Here is a 27,685-nt window from a genome sequence, read left to right on the forward strand (position 1 = left end):
CACCTTGACGCGCCGTTAAAGAGGCATTTTGCAGTTGAAACAATGATAAAGCGCCTTCCCTGCCCTTGTTTCCGTAAAAAAATATGAGAGATAGACCTGGCAGGGTTGGGTATGTTACTTTCTAAGTGTAATCTGTAATATGTACTAGTTACTTGTCCAAACCTGTAATCAGTAACATCATTTCTGGATTACCCCCACGCAGTGACGTAATCTGATTGCTTTCAGTTAATTTTTGGAATACTTTCCTTTTATGAGGCATTAGAATTGGACAAAAGGCAAAAATTCATCAAACACATTTGCTGTGTCATCATAGTGGTCTCTGATATGTGGTCAGACTCACTCATGTGGAACAAACTTAAACGTGTGCTTTCTTTCAATGCCGAATTGAATGTCATTGAGAAAACAAAAGGATGTCGTAATGTATTTTTTTCACAAACATTCTTTCTGGATTTAAAAGTAATCCAAAAACTAATCGTGTAGTTTTTCATAAGTATCTGTAATCTGATTACAATATTTTTGCTAGTAGGGTAACCAGTTGCTCTCTAACCCCGGGGACTGGAGAAATGTAACCACTCTGAAATCCATAAACACAGTTATGGATGCAAGGACGCAGCATCCATTATATCAAAATTATCCTTTTAACCATGTTTTGAGGCTATACAGTGTTTGTTTACATTTAATTTGACAAACATTGGATTAAAAAAAGCTTATATTTTGGGTTCTGATGGGGTACAAATGTTAAACGAAGCTCATGAGGCATGTATAAATTATATTCTTCAAGAATCAATGGGTACATATCATTAATTTATAAGTTAAAAAAAAGATGTACAGATGTAGGATACTAATTTGATCAACCTGTTGCATGAGAACATTCCTGAAATGCAGGAAATGTAGAACTTGTAGTGTATTTGAGGTTTAAAAAGTCTTCTGAAGTTTGTAATTTCCACTTCTAAATTTCAGACTTGATTTTCACAGTCAGTTAAGAACAATTTCGTATTTACATGACGGCCTACCCCAACCAAACCCGGACAACACTGGGTGCCACCTTATGAGACTCCCAATCACGGCTGGATGTGATTCAGCCTGGATTCAAACCAGGGACTGTAGTGACACCTCTTGCACTGAGATACTGTGCCTTAAACCACTGTGCCACTCAGAAGATGCTGCAGGCTTATTTTCTTGCTGTAGCAAACTGGCTCAAATTAAGATCCAACATCTACAGCAACTACAGATTGCCCCTTTAAGGAAAAGAAGAATTGTCCCAAATATTTTTTGAGTCTGTATTATTTTTATAGGCTTTTGTCTAGAATAATTTTAGAAGATGATGTTTTATCAACATAATCATCCATTCTGTGAACACTGGCTCATTAGAGCTTTTACAATATTTGACAACCAGCCTTAACATCGACACAATACCCAAACATAGTATCTTCTGTCTGGTTAATGTCTTGCTCGCCTGCCCCTTGGTCAAGAATATATGATAGATCGTTGGTTGTATCTTAGAAAATGAAATACAATAATTTATTTTAAGATTTGAAGCAAATCATTTAGATGCAGTGCAAATTTCTATGCAACCAGACAATGAAGTATGATCTCATCTCATTTCAATTCCAAGAAGCGTAGCTCAGAATATTTAGCAATCAAAACAACTCTCAAACGCTACATACATTAGCATAAATTGCTCATTTCATTTAGTAGCAACATAGATTTTATTATTGTTATTGACAAGTTGATAAGTCAGTGTTCTTTCAAGGTGGCTTCCCTGCAGGGACCATTGGAGCCCTATCAAGTGAAAATCGGCTAATGTGTTTCCCCCATACAGTCTAGGTTGAGCATGTAAATAAATGATAAATGTCAGTGTAGCGTGGTGTTTGGCACATACAGGGCTGGGAGGGAGGGTGGTGCCATGGAAAAGCAGACAGCCTGGCAGGCACACAGGACACACACCGCAAATGTCATCCCACTTTCCGACGACCTGTTCTCCAAGCATCCAAACCATCCGAGACCATAGGGAGCAGCTGTGACATCTGTAGTTGCACGTCGACAGGTGTGACTGTGCCCACTGGCTGTTGGCCAGGAGTGGGTGACTGTCAAGGACAGAAAGCTTGGGCCCATAGGGAGAGTGCCACTGTGGAAAGTTAGACAGGCAGGCAGGCAGGCAGACACTGGGCATATTGAGGATTGGTGATGTGATAAAGAAAAATGGTGCACAGTAGGACCCTAACCAGTGCATTTGCGCTTTCGAGGATGTAGTATAATGTGCCTTCTGAGAAATGTGACACACTTACCCAGTTTATGTGGCAGAAATAAAAGGACTATTTCAGTGTCCTCAGATGATGAAATCCCTATTCTAGTAGAGATAAATTGCAGATACATCTGTTACACTGCCAGATGTACGTATATTTCTGGATTTCCAAGCAGTTTGTTTACATTCAATAGTAAAGAATGATAGTCCTCTATCAGAAAGCACGCATTTCCCCAGAATGATCTAGTGGGTGAAAGAAAACGGTTCATGGACAACTTGAAATCAAGCGTTGTTAGCCTTGCATTTGGAAATGTAATTACAATAATATTGTGTTCTGATAAAAGACTAAACAGACTTCAGGAAAATGCTCACCAATTCCCTCAGAAAAATAGCTTTGCAAAAACAAGCAAACAAGTAACATTGTTGGACAAAACCCTAGAGTGGTCTCTACTTCCCCCTTCTGTTCAATGTGTTCTTTACAGACTAAGGACCAGCTTTCCAAAGTGTTTGCACAACATTGTAGTTGTTATTTTACAGTTAGTTTACAGTTGAGGAAATGTATATTTCATGCAAGATAAAGGGAAAAGGTGCTTTAAGAAAATACAAGTTCTTTGAATGTAACCTTTTTTTTATTTATAGAAGACAGTTGCTACCAGCTTCCAGTTTTCTGTCGTAACTGTTGTTTTCTTTTCTTTTGTAATTTTTTAAATTTTTTATAAAATAGACAAATAACAATATTACAAATAATTAAAATTGTTACATCATTCACAGGGTTACAGTCAATGTACATGTGTACAGAAAATGAAACGTCCCAATGCAATCACAGTGGTTAGGACTGGAAGGGGGGGGGGGGTTGGCAGAACCTATGTGCCTTTAGGGACACCCAAAGGACAAAAGTGAAAGAGGGTGAAAAAGGTACTATAAAGGTATAGAGGTACGGTAATAGTGCAGGTTTAACATGGGACCAGCAGAGGGAATGAGCTTAGCACAGTGTACAGTGTTTGAGTTATTTTTAAACAACTAAAATGACCAAAAAAAAAAGTAAATGTGCTCACATAGAGGTCACGGCCATATTGAGTTACAGTAGAAGCGTCCATTCTGGTTTCTTTTGTTTGCAAATGGCACGCACTCAGAGATGGCAAGCTCTGAGTGTATTTGTTGACAGCAGCAAAACAGTTTTTGTATGATTTTTTTGTTGTCGTTACAAATCATATTTGTAAGATTGTCTTCCTTAATTTAGAAATTCGGGTCTTGTATAGTGCATTGCCCCCCCCCCCCCCTTGCTGCGACAGGCCTATAAAACAAAGTAAAATAATAGTGTCTGGGGCTATCTTGCATGATCAATTAACATAGCTTTCCACACATGGACATAATTCCACATAATGCACACTATACCCAGCTGAGAAGCTATTGATAGAGAATAATACGATGAGGACAATATATCTGGGAAGAACTGCAGAAAACCCCCTATTTATCGAAATTGGAAATGACTTTCCCCCCCCCAGAGGCAGCAGAGTTTGTTGTTTGGGTAGTAACAGCATAACACTTTAATAACACCGTTGATAACTCCATTTGCCAGCGGTAAATGATCAAGTGTTTCTCATTGAGGTGTATCCTAATTAGTACCATATTCATACCTATTAAATGCTACCGTATGTGAGATGACCTATGGAATGACTGATGGTGATTTATCCAGGAAGTGCGGAGACAATGGAAGCATGCAAACACATTATCGCACTCAAGGAACAGAGGGTTGCATCATCCTGGTTTGACTAGTGTCTATTTATTTGAATTAAAAAAAAAATGTGTTTCTAATCCCTGAACCTCATGTACAGTATGTTATGGATGGAGTATAAACGTGTAAACGTGTGATATGTGCACAATATGAAAAAGAGGTATACCCTATTTCTCAGTACAAAAAAAACACAAAAAAACGAAATGACCTTTCATCCATTTCTTGAAAAAGTCCCCACTTTTCTCTGTGACGAATCAGAAAGGCGCGTCCACAACTTCTGATAAATGAATGGCAACGGTATATACATATGTCAAATATGAACGCTGTGTATGACCGACCCCAGATCACGTGACAATTCACAGCTCCATCAAAGGTGATCATAGGTAGCAATAGAAAAACAAATCACAAAATATCATTATAAAACCCATTTAAAAACAAAAGCAAACAACAACAGTGTCCCGTGAAGTCTTTTAAATGCCAGCAGGCTCCCTTTGGAATCCTCTCCCACCTGGCTGGAGCTTCAGAGGCTGTCATTTTGTGCAAGTACAGTAATAGTACACCTGGCTGCATAACCTATTGCGGCCATTTTGTATGTACCATAAATGGAAGGACAAGTGCTTTTTCATGACAGAGACAAAATATATATTCACACGAGATCCTTTAAACATAGAGGAGGACAAAGGGAAAGTGAAATCTAAACTTTGCACACAACACTTTTGTAATGGAAGAATTTCTGGAAGTGCCCATCCTACTTCTTTATTAAGGTGCACATAGAAATATTTAAAAAAACAAATACCAACTGAGTCACCGAAACAAAGACTGCACGGAGCGGAACTACAAAACAGTGAAAATGGCCGACATGGTTCAGTGGCTATGGCAGCCTTTGAGTCCCAGAAGAGAAAGAGACAATGACATGCACAGTACAGTACTTTTATATTATGCTTCATTTGGGCTGTTGGAAGTAATGTGTGTTCAAAGTCTTTTTTCTTCTCAAGAGAACAGAAGTGAAGGTAGGTATAGCAAACAGTAATATAATCACAACAATTTTCAAACGGCCAAATGAGAGCATTATGCACAAGGACGGTACGTTTGTTCTCACGGGACAGACTCTTCCCGAAGATGAGTCATTTCATTTCACATCCATTAAGTCTATGGAACTGCATGGGAGTCTGACACTTGTCCTATTCACTATCCAGTACATCATACGCTCCGTTCAGAGTACTGGTCCTACTGTTAAAGTCACTGATACCCTCAGAATCTCAATGTGAAAGATGTGAGTAAAGTTATATGAAGTCTTGTCGCAACCTGCTCTTAATAGCCCTTTTAAAGGGCCGTCTGTTGATGAGTTTTAGTCTGGGGACCAGTAGAAATCATATCCAACCAAAAGACTGTAAAAAGTGTCATACTACAAAAACCAGGAGGGGCTGCAGCCGTGCAATCAACAGAGGCAGACTGCAGTTGGAGACTGGACAGAGTCTGGACAGTCGTAGACTCAGCACAGCTAGAGACAGACTGAACATAGGAGGGGCAGTGGTTGTGGACACGCTGAGCACGGCTGCAGACTGACCATAAAGTACAGGCTGCCGACTGTTGACTGAACTCATGGGAGTGCGGTCTAGAGAAGGGGGGCTGATGGTGATGGGGGTCACAGTCTGACAGGGAGACCAGGTTGGAGGTCCGGTCCAGTCCAGTGCCCTCCCCGTCTGGACATCAGTCAGACCTCAACGGAGGTGATCTGATTCATCTGGGCCCGCATAGACTGGACACTGTTAAGAATCTTCTTCTGGTGGCCCACTAGGGTCACCCCTACTCGGAGGATGTCCCTGTGGAGAGAGAGAGCAGTCAGTGACACAACACTGTGTCTATGACACATCTAGCACAGTCCAGGACATATTTAGTACAGTCCACCAGGACACATTTAGCACAGTCCAGGACACATTTAGCACAGTCCAGGACACATTTAGCACAGTCCAGGACACATTTAGTAGAGTCCAGGACACATTTAGTAGATTCCAGGACACATTTAGTAGAGTCCAGGACACATTTAGCACAGTCCACCAGGACACATTTAGCACAGTCCAGGACACATTTAGCACAGTCCAGGACACATTTAGCACAGTCCAGGACACATTTAGCACAGTCCAGGACACATTTAGTAGAGTCCAGGACACATTTAGTAGATTCCAGGACACATTTAGTAGAGTCCAGGACACATTTAGCAGAGTCCTGGACACATTTAGCACAGTCCACCAGGACACATTTAGCACAGTCCAGGACACATTTAGCACAGTCCAGGACACATTTAGCACAGTCCAGGACACATTTAGCACAGTCCAGGACACATTTAGTAGAGTCCAGGACACATTTAGCACATTCCTGGACACATTTAGCACAGTCCAGGACACATTTAGAACAGTCTAGGACACATTTAGCAGTCTGGGGAGGTTCACTTACTCCATGGTCATTTGGGAGACCACGTCGAAGCTGGTGAATTCCTCGTTGGCAAAGTTCTCCTTGTACTGGCCCATCTTGATGGCATCCAGCCACTCATCCACGGTGCTGAAGCTGGAGAAGTCAGGTGTGCTGCGGTCCAGCAGAGGTAGGTGAACACTAGGAACAGGAGAGGAACGCCAAATAACAACCCAGTGAGAACCCAAACAAACCCAATGACAACCCAGTGAGAACCCAAACAAACCCAATGACAACCCAGTGAGAACCCAAACAAACCCAATGGCAACCCAGTGAGAACCCAAACAAACCCAATGACAACCCAGTGAGAACCCAAACAAACCCAATGACAACCCAGTGAGAACCCAAACAAACCCAATGACAACCCAGTGAGAACCCAAACAAACCCAATGACAACCCAGTGAGAACCCAAACAAACCCAATGACAACCCAGTGAGAATAAAGCAATGATTTTATTTTTTTATTTTTTATTTCACCTTTATTTAACCAGGTAGGCAAGTTGAGAACAAGTTCTCATTTACAATTGCGACCTGGCCAAGATAAAGCAAAGCAGTTCGACAGATACAACGACACAGAGTTACACATGGAGTAAAACAAACATACAGTCAATAATACAGTATAAACAAGTCTATATACAATGTGAGCAAATGAGGTGAGAAGGGAGGTAAAGGCAAAAAAGGCCATGGTGGCAAAGTAAATACAATATAGCAAGTAAAACACGGGAATGGTAGTTTTGCAATGGAATGTGCAAAGTAGAAATAAAAATAATGGGATGCAAAGGAGCAAAATAAATAAATAAATAAATCAAATACAGTTGGGAAAGAGGTAGTTGTTTGGGCTTAATTATAGGTGGGCTATGTGCAGGTGCAGTAATCTGTGAGCTGCTCTGACAGTTTGTGCTTAAAGCTAGTGAGGGAGATAAGTGTTTCCAGTTTCAGAGATTTTTGTAGTTCGTTCCAGTCATTGGCAGCAGAGAACTGGAAGGAGAGGCGGCCAAAGAAAGAATTGGTTTTGGGGGTGACTAGAGAGATATACCTGCTGGAGCGTGCTACAGGTGGGAGATGCTATGGTGACCAGCGAGCTGAGATAAGGGGGGAATTTACCTAGCAGGGTCTTGTAGGTGACATGGAGCCAGTGGGTTTGGCGACGAGTATGAATCGAGGGCCAGCCAACGAGAGCGTACAGGTCGCAATGGTGGGTAGTATATGGGGCTTGGTGACAAAACGGATTGCACTGTGATAGACTGCATCCAATTTGTTGAGTAGGGTATTGGAGGCTATTTTGTAAATGACATCGCCAAAGTCGAGGATTGGTAGGATGGTCAGTTTTACAAGGGTATGTTTGGCAGCATGAGTGAAGGATGCTTTGTTGCGAAATAGGAAGCCAATTCTAGATTTAACTTTGGATTGGAGATGTTTGATATGGGTCTGGAAGGAGAGTTTACAGTCTAACCAGACACCTAAGTATTTGTAGTTGTCCACGTATTCTAAGTCAGAGCCGTCCAGAGTAGTGATGTTGGACAGATGGGTAGGTGCAGGTCGCGATCGGTTGAAGAGCATGCATTTAGTTTTACTTGTATTTAAGAGCAACTGGAGGCCACGGAAGGAGAGTTGTATGGCATTGAAGCTTGCCTGGAGGGTTGTTAACACAGTGTCCAAAGAAGGGCCGGAAGTATACAGAATAACCCAGTGAGAACCCCAAAGGAGAAAATAAATAAAACAGTGATGGATAGGCCTCTGAGATGAATGGTCATCATTGAGGAAAGGAGATGAGGAAAGGATGGACGCCAATTAAGATGACTGACATGCCTTACCTTGATGACAGCGGCGTCGTGGCCTTCAGACTGTTGGGGTTGCGGATCATCTTGTCCAGGTTGTTGACAATCTGGCTGAACTTGGGCCGGTTGTTGCGGTCCTTCTGCCAGCAGTCCAGCATGAGCTGGTGCAGGGCACTAGGGCAGTCCATGGGCGGGGGCAACCGGTAGTCCTGCTCTATGGCATTGATCACCTACAGGGCATTGGCACAGATTGATATGAAAATGAATCAAAATGATGATTTAGAAATCAAAGAGGCCTTGACCTAAGTTTTTGGTCTCCCCGTGTGGTTTATAGTGCCTGAATCAAATGTATAGTAAGTATAGTGAGACTGTCTCTGTATCTGTATCTGTCTCAAATCGCTCCCTCTAAAAGTATTGGGACTGCGACATATTTGAAGTGATACAATAACTATGAGGTTGAAGTGCAGACTGTCAGCTTTAACATGAGGGTATGTTCATCCATATCAGGTGAACCGTTTAGAAAGAACAGTACTTTTTGTACATAGGGGACTATTTTAGGGAACCAAAAGTATTGGGTAAAATGCATTTATATGTGTATTAACATCGTAAATAGTTAAATATTTGGTCTCATATTCATAGCACGCAATGAGTATATCAAGCTTGTGACTTTACAAATTGGTTGGATGCATTTGCTGTTTGTTTTGGTTGTGTTTCAGATTCATTTGTACCCAGTAGAAATGAATGGTAAATAATGTACTTTGTCATTTTGGAGACACATTTATTGTAAATAACAATAGATTACGGTTAGCCCTGAATTAATCGTGAATAATGATGCGTGAGACAGTAACAGTCGTACAACTATCCAAGACATGCTAACAGTTGAAAAATATATGGCAAATAGAAATAGCAAAAAAGTGTATTTTAAATGTACAATCTGTAGAAACAATGAGAATAGGAAGGTTCAGAATGTTGGTGAAACATCACAACACAGTTGAAAAAGATATGGCAAATAGAAATCCAATATGGATGGTGTTAAGAGAGATAGACAGGAGCAGTTGAGGGTAGAGGAAGGACAGGAGTAAAAGCAAACAAAATAGAACTATTGTAAAAATAGACTGTGTCCATAAAATGTATATAGTATGTATAACTCCCGGGTGGTGCAGGGGTCTAAGGCTAGAGGTGTCAGTGCTAGAGGCGTCACTACAGACCCTGGTTCGATCCCGGTACTGTACCACAAGCGGCAGTGATCGCGAGTCCCATAGGGCACAATTGGCTCAGCGTCTTGTGGGTTAAGGGAGGGGTAGGCCGTCATTGTAAATAAGAACTTGTTGCCTAGTTAAATAAATAAATACGATGGAGGGGGATATTCACAATTTATTCAGGACTATCCGCAATCATGGTAGCATCCCCATTAATATAGATGTGTTCATAAACATATTCTATTCTTATTTACAATAAAAGTGACTCCAAAAAGACAGCATTAATTTCTATTGTGCTCAAAATAATCTAAAACACAACCGAAACAAACAGAAAATGCATCCAACAAAGCTGTCGTCACAAACTTGATGTAGTCACTCGGTGCTATGAATACGGGAGCAAATGCATAACTTTTTACTACTTTAATACACATATCAGTGAATTTATCAAAATACTTTTGGTCCCCTAAAATGGCGAGACTATGTACAAAAAGTATTGTAGTTTCTAAACGGTTCACTGAATAATGGTTGAAAATACCCTCAAATTAAAGCTGCAGTCTGCATTTCAAATATAAAGTGCTTGAGTACAGAGCCAAAACAACAACAAAAACGTTTCACTGTCCCAATACTTTTGGAGGTCACTTTATGTCTTTGTTCTGCCGCTAGTCTACCATACACACATTGAAAATCAAATCAAATTTTATTTGTCACATGCGCCGAATAAAACAGGTGTCGTAGACCTTACAGTGAAATGCTTACTTAAATCCCTAAAAATGTAAGAGATAAGAATAATAAATAATTAAAGAGCAGCAGTAAATAACAATAGAGGGGCTATAGGTAATTGAGGTAATAATGTACATATAGATAGAGTTATTAAAGTGGCTATGCATAGATAATAACAGATAGCAGCAGCAGTGTGTGTGTGTGGGGGGGGGGGGGTGCAAATAGTCCAGGTTGCCATTTGATTAGCTGTTCAGGAGCCTTATGGCTTGGGGGTAGAAGCTGTTTAGAAACCTCTTGGAGCATTTATGCTAGTACAAGATAGAGGGGGGGCTTTGACCTTCCTCACTTTAAACTGTATTATTGGGCTGCTAATCTGAATATTGTGTCTTTCTGGAGGGAAAGTTTACCTGCGATGAGACAGAAGGATATGCCTGCATGGCTTTTAATTGAGCAGGCCTCCTGTCAACGTTCCTCACTCTCTGCACATGTTAATAGCCCATCATATGTGAAAAAATCCACTTATGACTCTAACCCAGTCATTTGTCATACGCTTAGGATCTGGAAACAGATGAGGTATTTTCTTAACATACCCACTGTTTACATTGACAGCCCGATTTGCCTGAATCATGCTTTCCACCCTGCATTGGATGATATGGTGTTTTCACAGTGGAGGGAGAAAGGGCTCACAACAATTGGTAATCTATACATAGATGGTCAGTTAGCTTCATTTCAACAATTACAGGGAGAGTTCAACATGCCAACAACACATTTCTTCAGATACCTCCAAATCAGGAATTTCGTAAGGACACATATCCCACAGTATGGCATGAAGCCAAATAGTCCTACATTAGATAGCTTGATCCTTGTCAAATCCCATTCAAAAGGGTCGGTCTCTAGACTGTATGATGTGCTACAGGCCCACATAGAGGTATCCACAGACACCATTAAAAGGGCTTGGGAACAAGAACTTGGTTCAGAAATCTCAGATGAGGACTGGGTAGAAGCTCTCAGGAATATAAACCACAGTTCAGTGAATGCCAGACACAACCTTGTACAGTTTAAGGTGATACACAGGTTACATTACTCAAAAGTAAAACTGCATAAAATATTCCCGGACACCTCACCACTGTGTGAGAGGTGCAAGCAGGACGAGGGGACGTTGACCCACTTACTCTGGACATGTCCTAAGTTACATGTTTACTGGGCTCTCATTTTTGATTACTTATCTAGAGCCATTGATAGAGTTCTAGCCCCAGACCCATTAATCGCTCTATTTGGTACAGTTCATGGGAATAACCAGGAAGGAAAAGCTGTCTCTCTTTGTACTCTATTAGCCAAAAGGCTCATATTGCAATTTTGGAAATTGGAGACTGTACCTACCTTTGAAATGTGCTTACGGTATTTAGGGAATGTAATACATATGGAAAAGTTTCGATACAATGTACCACCTAATAGGATTTTGTTTTATTTTGTGTATGTGTGAGTTAAGTTTTGTTTTGTCCTCTAAATTAGCCATCCCATTCAACAGTACAATGAATGTCATTGTTAGTATTGCTGTCTTTTTTATTTGATTTTATAATAAATAAACATATTATTAGAAACCTATTGGACCTAGACTTGGCACTCCAGTACCGCTTGCCATGCAGTAGCAGAGAGAACAGTCTATGACTAGGGTGGCTGGAGTCTTTGACAATTTTTAGGGGCTTCCTCTGACACTGCCTGGTATAGAGGTCCTGGATGACAGGAAGCTCCTGAGGGCGAATAGGTTTTGTTGTGCCCTTGTCACGATTGTCTTGGTGTGCGTGGACAATGTTAGTTTATTGGTGATGTGGATGCCAAGGAACTCTCAACCTGCTCCACTACAGCCCCGTCAATGAGAATGGGGGAATGCTTGGTCCTCCCTTTCCTGTAGTCCACAATCATCTCCATTGACTTGATCACACTGAGGGAGAGGTTGTTGTCCTTGCACCACAATGTCAGGTCTCTGACCTCCTCCCTATACACTTTCTCATCATTGTCGGTGATCAGGCCTACCACTGTTGTGTCATCAGCAAACGTAATAATGGTGTTGTAGTCCTGCCTGGCAGTGCAGTTATGAGTGAACCGGGAGTACAGGAGGCCCCCGTGTTGAGGATTAGCGTGGCAGATGTGTTGTTACCTACCCTTACCACCTGGGGCGGCCTGTCAGGAAGGCCAGGATCCAGTTGCAGAGCGAGGTGTTTAGTCCCAGGGTCCTTAGCTTAGTGATGAGCTTTGAGGGCACTATGGTGTTGAACGCTGAGCTGTTGTTAATGAATAGCATTCTCACATACAGTAAGTGTTCCTTTTGTCCAGGTGGGAAAGGGCAGTGTGGAGTGCAATAGAGATTGCATCATCTGTGGATCTGTTGGTGCGGTATGCAGATTGGGTCTAGTGGGTCTAGGGTTTCTAGGATAATGGTGTTAATGTGAGCCATGACCAGTTTTTCAAAGCATTTTATGGCTACAGACGTGAGCGCTACTGGTTGGTAGCAAACCCTGCCACATCCGAGTGTCAGAGCCGGTGTAGTACGATTCAAACTTAGTCCTGTATTGACGCTTAGCTTGTTTGACGGAGGGCATAGCAGGATTTCATATTTCATAAGCTTCCGGGTTAGAGTCCCACTCCTTGAAAGTGTCAGCTCTACCATTTAGCTCAGTGCGAATATTGTCTGTAATCCATGGCTTCTGGTTGGGGTAAGTATGTACAGTCACTATGGGGATGACGAACTCGATGCACTTATTGATGCAGCCAGTGACTGATGTGGTGTACTCCTCAATGCCATAGGAAGAATCCCGGAACATATTCCAGTCTGTGCTATCAAAACAGTCCTGTAGTTTAGCATCTGCTTCATCTGACTACTTTTTTTATAGACCGAGTCACTGGTGCTGTTTATATTTTTGAAGGAATCAGGAGGATAGAGTTATGGTCAGATTTGCCAAATGGAGGGTGAGGGAGAGCTTTGTACTATGTGTGTGGAGTAAAGGTGGTCTAGCATTTGTTTCCCCTCAAACAATGTTATCCTGTCAAAGAGAGAGAGAGAGAGAGAGAGAGAGAGAGAGAGAGAGAGAGAGAGAGAGAGAGAGAGAGAGAGAGAGAGAGAGAGAGAGAGAGAGAGAGAGAGAGAGAGAAAACTCCTGGATACTCACATCTTGATTACTCATGTCCCAGTAGGGCCTCTCTCCATATGACATCACCTCCCACATGACGATGCCGTAGCTCCACCCATCACTGGAGGAGGTGAACTTCCTGTACTGGATGGCTTCCGGGGCAGTCCATCGGATAGGGATCTTCCCTCCCTGGAAAGACAGACAAGTGTTGCGTACCAATTCTCTACCCTTCTGTCAGGACTGTGCACTCGATCACTCTCCTCATGCATTTAGAAGTACTGGATTGGTGCAAGTAATTTAGCTCTAATTCCAGAGCGACTTAATGTCAATTTACACCATATTTCTTAAACTTGTCCATTTCTTTTAAAACTATAAGAAGGAGTAAAAAAATAGGACAGAAGTGCTGCTAGATAACACAGTACAGTAGGTACAGTAGGCATTTGTAAATAAAAGGTGCTCTTTAGTTAAAAAGGGTTAAATAACAAATATTTTAAAACTGACACATTTCGGGGGAACTCCCTGATGAAGGCCATGCTGCCGAAACGAGTATTTAAAAAACTATTGTTTCATTGAACATGCCATACAAATAAAGGCTTTTGAATTCCCTTGGTGTTGAGTGCACACTTCAGGAGTAGGGTAAAAAAAATGGACTGCAGGCTGCAAATAAAACCTAGGTTGTGGGTGGGATCTTAATCGTCTCAAGAAGTGACAGTTGTTTCCTCATCTCTGTTGACTTCATCTGCACTGATCTGACAGCACTGGACTGGTGAAAGCAAATCCTTTGTTAAAGGGATACTTCAGGATTTTGGCAATGTTGACCTTCATCTACCTTTCCAGTCAGATGAACTCATGAATACCATCTTGATGTCACTGCAGTTTGAAGGAAGATGCTAACTAGCGTTAGCGCAACGCTAGTTAGCATTGGCTCATGAAACTACCTCTAACTTCCTTCATACTGGATGCAGATACATAAAAATGGTATCCACAAGTTAATTTGACTCTGGAGAAGTAGATAAAGGCCTTCATTGCCAGAATCTCAAAGTATCCCTTAAAGGAACTGTGATATTGCTTTCCTGTGTCCTATACTTGGAAATCAGTGGCGATGAAAGGACGGAGACGAGAAGAAGAACCCACTTTAGACTTCGCATGCATCCTGTATGTATAATCTTAAACCTGATACAGCTCCATACTAGCATACCACTTACAATGCACGCCCAATACATTGCCTCATAATAAGTGGTATTCTAGTCTGTATATTGGAACCATAGAAATATAATCTATTCCTACGATTGGTACAGAGCCATACTCACCAGGACACTGGTGTTTGTGGGGTCTAACATGCCCAAAATACATTGCTCCATACTACACAGTATGGAAGTATGGATATTGGGACAGAGCCACACTCACCAGGGCGCTGGTGTAGGTGGGATCTGATGTGTCATCCTCCAGAAAGCGCGAGAGCCCAAAGTCCGACACCTTACACACCAGGTTGCTATTGACCAGAATGTTGCGGGCAGCCAGGTCCCGGTGCACGTAGTTCATGTCATTCAGGTACTTCATGCCCGCTGCTATGCCACGCAGCATGCCCACCAGTTGGATCACTGTGAACTGCCCGTCATTTTGCTAAAACAATACAGACATGTTATACTGCTACGTTATGCTATACTGTGCTATGTTATGCTATGTTTGTTATGTTATGTGTTATGCTCTCTGAAATGTGCACAGGCATACGGTACACGTTCTCAAAAAGGCTGGTTCTCATATTAGTTTCCAGGCGTCGTTAGCCGCACAGAATTTAGCGTCTGGTTAATCCTCATCTGGATCTGTGAGATCACCTGATCTAACTAAGCCAACTCTACACACCTCACACCTGGGCCCAGCCCGGAGGGACCCACTACAGCGAATCAAAAACAAGAAAGCTATAAAGTGTTGATGCAGAGGAGAGACAGCCACTGTGTTCTTGAATTCATTCTGTTCTTGATGTAGAAACATAGTTGTAGTTGAAAAATCTGTAGTTGATAAGAGATACTTATCCACTGTCTGGTTACTGTGATACAGAGCCTTCAGAAAGTAGTCGTACCCCTTGACTTATTCCACATGTTGTTGTGTTACAGCCTGAATTCAAAATAAATTGAAAACAAATATCTCACCATCTACACACAATGCCGTATAATGACAAAGTGAAAACGTGTTTTTAGAAATGTTTGCAAATTTATAGAAAATTAAATGCAGAAATATCTCATTTACACAAGTATTCACACCCCTTTAATCATCCTTGAGATGTCACTACAACTTGGTTGGATTCCACCTGTGACCAATTCAATTGTTTGGACAGGATTTAGAAAGAAACACATCTGTCTATATATTGTCCCACAGTTGACAGCACAGGTCAGAGCAAAAACTATACCATGAAATCCAATACAATGTCTGTAGATCTCAGAGATAGAATTGTGGTGAGGCATATAATATATGCCATTTAGCAGACGCTTTTATCCAAAGCGACTTACAGTCATGTGTGCATACATTCTACGTATGGGTGGTCCCAGGAATCGAACCCACTACCCTGGCGTTACAAGCGCCATGCTCTACCAACTGTGCTACAGAAGGACCTGGGGAAGGGTATAAAACAATTTACAGAGTGTTGAAAGTTTCCAAGAGCACAGTGGTCTCCATTGTTGGGAAATGGGAAAAATATGGAACTACCCAGACTCTGCCTAGAGCTGTCCGTGCGACCAAACTGAGCAAATGGGCAAGAAGGCCCTTGGTCAGGGTGGTGACCATGTCATGTTTTGTCTTATATTGTCTTGTCATTATGCTTTCCCTTCTGTTCGTTTCCCCCTGCTGGTCTTATTAGGTTCGTTCCCTTTTTCTATCCCTCTCTCTCTCCCTCCCTCTCTCTCCTCTCTCTATCGTTCCGTTCCTGCTCCCAGCTGTTCCTCATTCTCCTACTCACTCATTTAGTCTTTCCACACCTGTTCCCTATCTTGTCCTCTGATTAGAGTCCCTATTTCTCCCCTTGTTTTCCGTTTCTGTCCTGTCGGATCCTTGTTTGATGTTCGCTGTGCTGTGTCATTGTCTCGCCCTGTTGTGTCTTGTCACCTTCAGATGCTGCGTGCGAGCAGGTGCCTTAGTCTGCTACGGTCGGTGCCTTCCCGAGGCAACCTACAGTTAATGGTCGAGTCTCCAGTCTGTCCTCGTCACTACGAGTGGATTTTAGTTTTTTATGTTTTGTTTTCTGCTCTGATTGTCCAGGAGTATTGCTTTTATCCTTTACTGGAATAAAGACTCTGTTTTCGCCAAGTCGCTTTTGGGTCCTCATTCACCTGCATAACAGAAGGATCCGACCAAGAATGGACCCAGCGACTATGGATTCTCTCTACTCTACTCTTGAGTTCCAGGGAGCGATGCTCGGCAGACACGAGCAGGAATTGTCTGCTGCTCGGCATGCCGTTGAGACCCTGGCCGCTCAGGTCTCCGACCTCTCAGGACAGTATCAGAGTCTTCGTCTCGTGCCACCAGCTACTTCCGGGTCTTCCGAGCCTCCGGAACCTAGGGTTAATAACCCACCATGTTATTCTGGGCAGCCCACTGAGTGCCGCTCCTTTCTCACCCAGTGTGATATAGTGTTCTCTCTCCAACCCAACACATACTCAAGAGAGAGAGCTCGGATTGCCTACGTCATATCACTCCTTACTGGTCGGGCTCGGCAGTGGGGCACAGCTATCTGGGTGGCAAGCGCTGAGTGTACTAACAATTATCTGAACTTTAAAGAGGAGATGATAAGGGTTTTTGATCGTTCAGTTTTTGGGAAAGAAGCTTCCTGGTCCCTGTCTTCCCTATGTCAAGGTAATCGATCCATAACGGATTACTCTATAGAGTTTCGCACTCTTGCTGCCTCCAGTAACTGGAACGAGCCGGCGTTGCTCGCTCGTTTTCTGGAGGGACTCCACGCTAAGGTTAAGGATGAGATTCTCTCTCGGGAGGTTCCATCCAGCGTGGATTCTTTGATTGAACTCGCTATTCGCATTGAACGACGGGTAGATCTTCGTCACCGAGCTCATAGAAGAGAGCTCGTGTTAACTGTGTCTCCCCTCTCTCCGACACTACCATCTTTCCCTACTGACTCTGGCGTTGAGCCCATGCAGCTGGGGGGTATTCGCATTTCGACTAAGGAGAGGGAACGGAGAATCACCAACCGCCTCTGTCTCTATTGCGGTTCCGCTGGTCATTTTGTCATTTCATGTCCAGTTAAAGGCCAGAGCTCATCAGTAGGCGGAGGGCGACTGATAAGCGCTACTAGACGGTCCTCTCCGTCAAGTACCTGTACTACCTTACCGGTCCATCTACGCTGGACCGGATCGGCAGCTTCCTGCAGTGCATTAATAGACTCTGGGGCGGAGGGCTGTTTTATGGACGAAGCCTGGGCTCGGGAACATGACATTCCTCTCAGACAGTTAGGGGAGCCCACGGTCATGTTCGCCTTGGATGGTAGTCCTCTCCCCAGTATATTATGTGAAACACTACCTTTAACCCTCACTGTATTTGGTAACCATAGTGAGACCATTTCTTTTTTGATTTTTCGTTCACCTTTTACACCTGTTGTTTTGGGTCATCCCTGGCTAGTGTGTCATAATCCTTCTTTTGATTGGTCTAGTAATTCTATCCTTTCCTGGAATGTTTCTTGTCATGTGAAGTGTTTAATGTCTGCTATTCCTCCTGTTTGTTCTGCTCCCTCTTCACAGGAGGAACCTGGTGATTTGACAGGAGTGCCGGAGGAATATCATGGTCTGCGCACGGTCTTCAGTCGGTCCAGAACCAACTCCCTTCCTCCTCACCGGTCGTATGATTGTTGTTCTGATCTCCTCAAGAAGCGTTTTGCATCCGCTCCTATCCTTGTTGCACCTGACGTCACTAAACAGTTTATTGTCGAGGTTGACGCGTCGGGGTGGGCGTGGGAGCCATTCTGTCCCAGCGCTCCGATACTGACGATGGGGTCCACCCTTGCGCGTATTTTTCTCATCGCCTGTCACCGTCGGAACGTAACTATGATGTGGCTAACCGTGAACTGCTCGCCATCCGTTTAGCCCTAGGCAAATGGCGACAGTGGTTGGAGGGGCGACCGTTCCTTTTGTCGTTTGGACTGACCAAAGGAACCTTGAGTACATCCGTTCTGCCAAACGACTGAATGCGCGTCATGCTCGTTGGGCATTGTTTTTCGCTCGTTTCGAGTTCGTTATTTCTTATTGCCCGGGTACTAAGAACACCAAGCCTCATGCTTTATCCCGTCTCTTTAGTTCTTCTGTGGCTTCTACTGTTCCCGAGGGGATCCTTCCTGTTGGGCGTGTTGTCGGGTTGACTGTCTGGGGAATTGAGAGACAGGTTAAGCAAGCACTCACTCACACTCCGTCGCCGCGCGCTTGTCCTAGTAACCTTCTTTTCGTTCCTGTCTCTACTCGTCTGGCTGTTCTTCAGTGGGCGCACTCTGCCAAGTTAGCTGGCCACCCCGGTGTTCGGGGTACGCTTGCTTCTATTCGCCAGCGGTTTTGGTGGCCTACTCAGGAGCGTGACACGCGCCGTTTCGTGGCTGCGTGTTCGGACTGCGCGCAGAATAAGTCTGGTAATTTTTTTTCTGCTTCTGCTCCTGGTCTTGCTGGGTCTCAGTCTGTTCCCTGCCATCGCATCTCTCCTGTTCTTGTTCCTGCCCTTGCTGTGTCTCAGTCTGTCCCTAGTTGTTACTCTCCTGGCCTGTTTGGTCCTGTTTGCTCTAAAGCTTTCAGTTCTCTACCCGTGTCTCATTTTTTTTTTTAGAGTAGTACCCTAGTTTCCCTTTTTATCGTTTTTCGTTACGGTCCTGAGGAGAGGAGTTGGGTTCTTTCTCGGGACGTGCTGGACCGTTTGTGATCTATGATTTCCTCCGTTGCCGCCAGTGTTCCTCCTCGAGTGCGCCAGGAGGCGCTCGGTGAGTGGGGGGGTACTGTCATGTTTTGTCTTATATTGTCTTGTCATTATGCTTTCCCTTCTGTTCGTTTCACCCTGCTGGTCTTATTAGGTTCGTTCCCTTTTTCTATCCCTCTCTCTCTCCCTCCCTCTCTCTCCTCTCTCTATCGTTCTGTTCCTGCTCCCAGCTGTTCCTCATTCTCCTACTCACTCATTTAGTCTTTCCACACCTGTTCCCTATCTTGTCCTCTGATTAGAGTCCCTATTTCTCCCCTTGTTTTCCGTTTCTGTCCTGTCGGATCCTTGTTTGATGTTCGCTGTGCTGTGTCATTGTCTCGCCCTGTTGTGTCTTGTCACCTTCAGATGCTGCGTGCGAGCAGGTGCCTTAGTCTGCTACGGTCGGTGCCTTCCCGAGGCAACCTACAGTTAATGGTCGAGTCTCCAGTCTGTCCTCGTCACTACGAGTGGATTTTAGTTTTTTATGTTTTGTTTTCTGCTCTGATTGTCCAGGAGTATTGCTTTTATCCTTTACTGGAATAAAGACTCTGTTTTCGCCAAGTCGCTTTTGGGTCCTCATTCACCTGCATAACAGACCAAGAACCCAATGACCACTCTGACAGAACTACAGAGTTCCTTGGCTGAGATGGGAGAACCTGCCAGAAGGACAACAGTCTCTATAGCACTGAACCAATTTAGGCTTTATGGGAGTGCAGCCAGATGGAAGCCACTCCTGAGAAAAAGGCATATGACACCACACCTGGAGTTTGCAAAAAGGCACGTGAGAGCATAAGGCAAAAGATTTTGTGGTCTGATGAAACAAACATTTTACTCTTTGGCTTGAATGCAAAGCACTATGTCTGGAGAAAACCAGACATAGCTCATCACCCGTTTAACACCATCCCTTCCGTGAAGCAACAGGGATGCTTTTTAGCGGCAGGTTCTGGGAGAGTGGTAAGGATAGATGGAACAATGAATGGAGTCAAATACAGGCAAATCCTTGATGAGAACCTGCTTCAGAGTGTAAATGACCTTAGACTGGGGCGAAGAGTTATGTTCCAACAGGACAACGACCCCAAGCATACATCCAAAGCAACGCTGGAAAGGCTTCAGAACAAGGATGTGAAAGTCAATGAGTGGCCCAGCCAAAGCCCAGACTTGAAACCCATTGAAAATACTTGAAGAATGCTGTTGACCGCCGCTTCCCATCCAACCTAACAGAGCTTGAGAGAATCTGCAGGGAAGAATGGAGGAAAATCCCCAAATCCAGATGTGCAAAGCAGAGCTACCCAAGACGACTCAAAGCTGTAATCGCCGCCAAAGGTGCATCTACAAAGTATTGACTCAGAGGTGTGAAGACTTATGTGAATGACGTATATTTCATTTTCAACAAATTTGCTTAAAATTATATTTTCACTTTGTCATTTTGGAGTATTCTTTGTAGATGAGTAAAACAAAAATAATACATTTTGCATTCAGGCTATAACAACAAAATGTGGAATAAGTCAAGGGGTATGAATACTTTCTGAAGGTCACTGTATAATTTAAATGCTGTCATATGTATTATCTCCGAAATTCACTCAGGAGAATAGGCAGAGATCCAGCCCTTAGGTTCTCCACTCCTAACTTAGTCACCTTTCCTTTTATTTGAAAAAGACAAACAGGGGAAAGCAACCTACTGTGTTTGAACCTGAAGTGTCTGGAAGAAGGAAGGAAAGGAGAAAAGATCTCTCCAGAGTATTGAGAGGCCCATTGACCTACTGACCCTGAGGAAGGAGTCCAGTGATCCATTCTCCATGAACTCAGTGATGATCATGACTGGGGCACTCTTGGTGACCACGCCCTCCAAGTGGATGATGTTGGGGTGGTCAAACTGGCCCATGATGGACGCCTCAGATAGGAAGTCCCGCCTCTGGCGCTCTGTGTAGCCCACCTTCAGGGTCTTGATGGCCACCAGGATCTCTCTCTTTCCGGGGAGACGCAGGTTCCCACTGCACACCTCCCCAAACTCTCCTGAACAATAATATGTTCAGGTTTACTGGGCATCAGCAAAGGGCTCTGATACATCACTACAGATGCCGTATCTTAATTTGATCATCCTGTTGCGGAAATGTGCAAACTTGTAGTGTATTCAAGGTTTAACAAGGCTTCTAAAGTTTGTCATTTCCACTTCAACATTTTAGACTTGATTTGCCCTAACATTTATTTATTTTTTACAAAAATGTCCATTAATTATAATACACATAATAATTGACATTTCTTGTTGCTGCAGGATTATTTTCCTGCTGTAGCAAACTGGATCAAATTAAGATCCTACATCTGTATAAAACTTCCAAGTGCTATGATATGGGTCTGTAACTTGGATATATTAAATGTAAGACAATCTTACAACATGTATTATTGGGTTTAATACACACGTGTATATCAATATCACACTTTATGGGCCAGTTTCCCAGACACAGATTAAGTCAAGTCCTGGACTAAAAAGTGATTTAAATGGAGAATCTCCATTGAGAATGCTTTTTAGTCCAGGACTAAGCTTTAAATGTGTTATAACGTATATATTGTAATGTATATAGGGTTTTCACCTTCACCGGTTGATTTTTTACCTGCGCCAATGACTTGCTCAATCTTGACACAGGAGGTGTCAATCTCTTTGGCAAACTCCCTCACTGCCTCGTTGGGGTCCTCATAAGTGAATGGGTCGATATAGATCTTCATTCCTGGAGACACTTGGAAGGAGAAACAAAGAAAACAGAGGCTATGCATAATATCCAGTACCAGTCAAAGGTTTGGACACACCTACTCATTCAAGGGTTTTTCTTTATTTTTTTAACCATTTTACTAGAATGCCAAGAGTGTGCAAAGCTGTCATCAAGGCAAAGGGTGGCTACTTTGAAGAATCTCAAATATTAAATATATTTAGATTTGTTTAACACTTTTTTGGTTAATATATGATTCCATATGTGTTATTTCATAGTTCTGATGTCTTCACATTTATTCTACAATGTAGAAAATATTAAAAATGAAGAAAAACCCTTGAATGAGTAGCTGTGTCGAAACTTTTGACTGGTACTGTACATCCTGGGGATACGCATTGGGACTACATACAACAGTAGCTAAAACCTTGCCTGGGCTAAGACCTGCTACAGGTAGTTAGGTACAGTAGTAACTTTGAACTCCCAGTATTCCACATCTAACCGTTACAGCCCCACTGTCTCCGGGATGACAGTATTATTCCAAAGCAAATGTTTCACTCCACCGTTCAACACATTTGCCACAGATAAATGTTTATCTGTTGGAAGTTGAATATATATATATATATCTAAATGAATCCTAGTTCAAAAAAAGATCATTCAAAAATTGTAAAAACATGTTACTCACTGTGGCCACTGGTGTAGTGCTGGAGCTTATCTGTGAATTCAGATTCTGGTCTCTCAGAGCTTCTTCGATTGCAGACGATGACGAATACGACGACAGCGATGATGAAGACCATGCCTGCAGCGGCGGAGCCAATGATGAGGGGGAGCTTCTCCTGAAAGCTGGACTTGTACTCTTCTGCAAGTACACAACAAAATAAACCCCATTCTGGTTATTACCTTCTACGAGGTTGGCCTACTCTGTAATGTTGCACTTTTGGGACCATACCGTTTAGCGGGCGAGCACCAAAAGTGTCTGGGGGGGAAAAAAAATACTATTCGCTGGTTCGAGGTTTGGTTCAAACGGTATACCTTCGGTCATGGTCTGGAAGAACATCTTTCCGCTGAAACGTCCGAATCCAGCCACGGTCCGAGCCCGTACCTGGAAGACGTATATAGCGCCGGGCTTCAGGCCCCGGATGACTGCTGTGTTGGTCTGGCTGCGCACCACTGATGAGTTCCATTCTGCCATGCTCTGGAACACACAGTGTAAGACTGGATATGCTCACTGTCCAAATGCTCCCCAAGCTTACAGTAATAGCAATTACAGCAGTAACACAGTAGTAACACCTGTCAACTGACGTTACCTTTTCATAGTACTGCAGCTCATAGTCTAGTATGAGGCCGTTGGGCTGGTCAGGTTGGGACCAGGAGAGAGTGATGCTGTCGGGGGTCCGGCTCACCTGGTGCATAATCGACACGGCCGATGGCGCTGACAGACAGAGACAGCGAGAGACAGAGAGACAGAGAGAGAGATACAGGTTCAGATAGACAGGTATAGAAGGGTTAAGGTAAGTGACAACACCACAACACTCGGGAGCAGACAGCTTTAATATCCCAACTGCCAATCAAGAACTAGACTAATGAGGCAGCAGCCTGTACCTGGTCCTGCACCCTGTCTCTAAGGCTGTACTGTGCTGAAGGAACTGAGAGCCAGGAACATCGGAGGCGGTTTATTAAGTACTATTCCAGTCATCCATGCTCTGAAAATACTAATATTGTATTTGTTTTCAAAGGGGTGAAATATTCACTCAGTAGGCAAAGACACACAGGCATGTGCGCACACACACATACACCCACACACATACACACACACGCATTTCGTTAATGAGGGCTTAATGAGGGCCTGTTTATGTAATATTAGTGCTTCTCCTTACAGTCTGTAATTGCAGGTCCCAGCAGCCCCAGAGACACTGGGGTTCATGGGAACCTGAGTTTGGTCTTTTTACAGTCCCAGCCCAGACAGTAATTAGGACTGACAGCTACTGCACTGGGGAAAAGACTACAGTGTCAAGGGCAGAGAGTTTCAACTGATAGCCTGACCCCAATAACAACACTGCCTAACACCCAGTCCATTGAATGTCATGTCTGAATACTGTATACCAAGTGCCCAATACGCAGTGCAACTTACTCAACGCTAATAAAAGGTGCCAAATCATTCTGTCACTGAATTATTCTGGAATATCCTCTATCTCATGCAGACATCATAAATATTACTTAAGCATCCTTACACGGACATGGTTTGTACCAACTGAAGTATATATGTACTTATGCAGATCTTGCCCTTGGAAAACACCCGGATGATGGATTGTTTCGCCCATCAAAATATCTAAACCTATTCGGTGCAATATGGCACTCCTTGCCAGACTGGACACACTGCTGACCATTTCTCTCCACTGAACTTCACACTTGAACACAGTACTGTTGGAGAAGAGTGAATTAATTGCTGTAGAGGACTGTGGCTATTGGTTCCTTTACCGGCCTGGTTGGTGGTGATTTTGACCGACGAGTACTGTGGCGAGTAGGGGCTCTGGTCGGAGACCCCGTTGACTGCCTGGATCTCAAAGGTGTACTGCGTGTGGGCCAGCAGGTCACTAATGTGGACCCTAGTCTCTGTCAGGCCCAGTTGGCGGGGGACGAACTGGACGTTGTCCCCGCAGCGGGTACAGCCTCCCCGGCCCCCTCCACAGCTCTTACAGATGATGTTGTAGACCACGTCCTCGCGGCCACCGCCATCGCGCGGTGCGCTCCACTCCAACCTCAGGGATGTCTCGTTCACAATGGAGATTACACTCTGGGGCGCAGAGGGGATGGCTGTCAGGGAAGAGGTGGGATACGAGGAAGAGTTTAGGGAGGGTCACTGATAATAAGGTCTATACTCCAGACACGGGTCATCATCAACCTTGGTCCTGAGGAGCAACAGGGGGTGCAGTGTTTGATTTCAACCCAACCCACACCCTGTACTATAGCTCTCCAGGATCAGAGTGGTTGACTACTGGTTAACTCTGTAATAAATGACCTCTATGTGGTTGGAGTAGTGTACAGTACGTTACTACAGTCTCTGCACTTCAACTGAACAGAAAGTATTCACCGTAGCTGATTATTCGGACACTAAATTCAAAGACTCCAAAGTATTTTCATGAGCTCTATTCAACCCCATCAGGCGTCAGATTAACATTTTCAATAGTAGGGAGAGAGAGCAGTGAAAAGAGCAGTGAGCTAGCTAGTTAGCGTCCTGTCGGAATCTGAGAGACACAAAGAATGCCCATGCACGCTCATTTCTGCCTCTTCAATCAGAAAGAGACTGCTGAGGGCCACCGAGCCATTGTGGCCCTGGTTGCGTCCCATATAGAACCATATTGCCTTGATAGTACACTACTTCTGACCAGGGCCCATAATAGGGTACCCATAGGGCTCAGGGTCAAAAGTAGTCCACTATAAAGACAATAGGGTACCATTTGGGACGCAGGCCATGTTTTCACATTCTAAAACAGCTGCCCTCCTCATAAGGGACAGGCTTATGCAAATCTCTCTATTTTCTCTGAGGTCCTTTTCGGACTGTTGCACCAATGGAAGAGAATAGAAGGGACATTCCACCAAGAGAATGGAAGGGACATTCCACCAGTTCAGTGCGTATACAAAAGAGGGCTACCACATACCAGGATGAAGCATAACCCGTGTTTTTCACTCGGGTACGGGGCACCTAGAAGTATGCATCACTTTGGTATTTCTTATGTGAAAATATACAGGCGGCGCTGGAGTGTTGTTAAAAGAGCGGTCGTTGAATAGGTTGGCAGTTTTGTTTGTGCTCATTGCAATATGCACAAAATATATCAGATTAATTCTGTCTTTGCTAGACAGGTGCTTTTATCTATAGTGAATGGCACATTAGGCCTAAATTCTTAGAGGTGAGGTGATAGATTCTGTTAGTAAATTAAAATCGAAAACTCAGTTCACAAATTAATATTGGCCCATTATGTCCTGAGAGCATTTGTCAATTCATTAGTCAAAATGTAAATGTGCATGCTGCAAAATGTTATATTCTTAAATACACAAAAAGCCTACTAAATAAGCTGTAGTATGAGAATCTCCACTGTCTGTCCTTAACACTGGGCTACAGCACCCCCTATGGAGAGTGAATGGTACTGTAAGAACCAGGAACCTACTGGTGCAGGGCATCAGTGGGGGATCTGAGTCGGTGCGGTAGTAACCGTTGCGGCACACACAGTTGGTGGCCCCCTCATTGGTGATGCGACTGTTGATGGGACACTGGAGACACTGGTGGTCGCCCTGGGAAGGCTTAAAGAACCCTGAGCCACACGCTGCAGAGGAGAAAGACAGATGTATTTTTATTTTACCTTTATTTAACTAGGCAAGTCAATGAAGAATAAATTCGTATTTACAATGACGGCCTACCAAAAGGCATTGGGATTAAATATATATATATATATATTATAAATATAGGACAAAACACACATCATATAGGACAAAACACACATCACGATAATGTTACTTACCCTACATTATTCATCTCATATGCATATGTATATACTGTACTCTACAACATCGACTGCATCCTTATGTAACACATGTATCACTAGCCACTTTAACTATGCCACTTTGTTTACTTTGTCTACACACTCATCTCATATGTATATACTGTACTCGATACCATCTACTGTATGCTGCTCTGTACCATCACTCATTCATATATCCTTATGTACATGTTCCTTATCCCCTTACACTGTGTATAAGACAGTAGTTTTTTTTGGAATTGTTAGTTAGATTACTTGTTGGTTATCACTGCATTGTCGGAACTAGAAGCACAAGCATTTCGCTACACTCGCATTAACATCTGCTAACCATGTGTATGTGACAAATAAAATTTGATTTGATTTGATTTGATTTGAGAGACAACACAACACTACATAAAGAGAGACCTAAGACAACAACAGAGCAAGAAGGCAACACATAACACCACAGCATGGCGATAGAGACATGAAGAGACAGAGGGAGTGGGAGAGATAATTCATAACCTAAGTTGTTATACTTAAGAGTGACATAAATTCAATTCCAGACATTATACAATATGACGGCATGAGAGAAAAAAGGATACAGAGTCGATTGAAAGACAAATTCCCAGACATATCATAAAATATTGGTCTTGAAATACACAGACACATTACCTTTGGCATGTCCTTCCACATATGGTTAATAAAATACAACTTCCAGGAATCAGAGGCTTGTTGCTATTCAGGTTTTTTGTCTCATGGCATTTGAAACTCTGGGAGAACAGAGTGAGGCATAGTCAAAGAGATTTTGAAATCTGGAGGTCTGGAATTGAATGGCTATACCATAAAAGGCAATTGGTGTGTGATAGGGAGAGAGGGGTGGTAGAGTGTAGGGGACAATATGTGGGGTTACACATATTCTACAACTGTGGAGTATGTGTTGAAATAGGGATAAAGAGAAAGAGGAGTATCTATACCAAATCCTCATATCACTACCAACGGCTAATGCGCTCCATCATTCATTCTCCTCCATGATTGCCGACATTGAGAATGTCTATGTGTAGAAACCTTTGTTCCGATCAACAAATGCTGCTAACCAATATCCTACCAACACCATGTACGGTGTCTTCTAAAGGGCTAAATGATGTGTGTGAAGGTTCCTGCAGCCTCCAGCTTTGCAAGCTAATCCAATCAAGATGGTGTGAAAGTAATTAAATGCCTGTCTGCCACTTCCTCAACTCTCTGGATCTGTCCAAAATGGCAACCTA

At 43.3% G+C, this 27,685-nt stretch overlaps 1 protein-coding gene across 4 annotated transcripts in view; it reads right to left on the reverse strand.

The window, feature by feature from the left end:
* Positions 1-3,508: 3,508 nt before the first annotated feature.
* LOC124031805 (ephrin type-B receptor 2-like) overlaps positions 3,509-27,685 on the reverse strand; it is an 83,678-nt gene continuing 59,501 nt past the window's right edge. Inside the window, exons 4-15 of one of the 4 annotated variants that reach the window (XM_046343485.1) lie at positions 26,073-26,228; positions 24,385-24,720; positions 23,214-23,338; positions 22,939-23,101; positions 22,592-22,765; positions 21,817-21,930; positions 20,973-21,220; positions 14,681-14,896; positions 13,313-13,462; positions 8,263-8,456; positions 6,435-6,590; positions 3,509-5,803 (exon numbers count right to left, since the gene is read on the reverse strand). In XM_046343485.1, coding sequence (XP_046199441.1) covers positions 5,695-5,803; positions 6,435-6,590; positions 8,263-8,456; positions 13,313-13,462; positions 14,681-14,896; positions 20,973-21,220; positions 21,817-21,930; positions 22,592-22,765; positions 22,939-23,101; positions 23,214-23,338; positions 24,385-24,720; positions 26,073-26,228 — 2,141 coding nt within the window. In that variant the 3' untranslated portion in view covers positions 3,509-5,694. Of the gene's footprint in view, positions 5,804-6,434; positions 6,591-8,262; positions 8,457-13,312; positions 13,463-14,680; positions 14,897-20,972; positions 21,221-21,795; positions 21,940-22,591; positions 22,766-22,938; positions 23,102-23,213; positions 23,339-24,384; positions 24,721-26,072; positions 26,229-27,685 lie in introns of all 4 variants that reach the window. The other 3 variants (XM_046343483.1, XM_046343484.1, XM_046343482.1) reach the window with 3 other exon arrangements.

Source organism: Oncorhynchus gorbuscha, linkage group LG03, assembly GCF_021184085.1.
Source record: "Oncorhynchus gorbuscha isolate QuinsamMale2020 ecotype Even-year linkage group LG03, OgorEven_v1.0, whole genome shotgun sequence".
NCBI classification, from domain to species: Eukaryota; Metazoa; Chordata; class Actinopteri; order Salmoniformes; family Salmonidae; genus Oncorhynchus; species Oncorhynchus gorbuscha.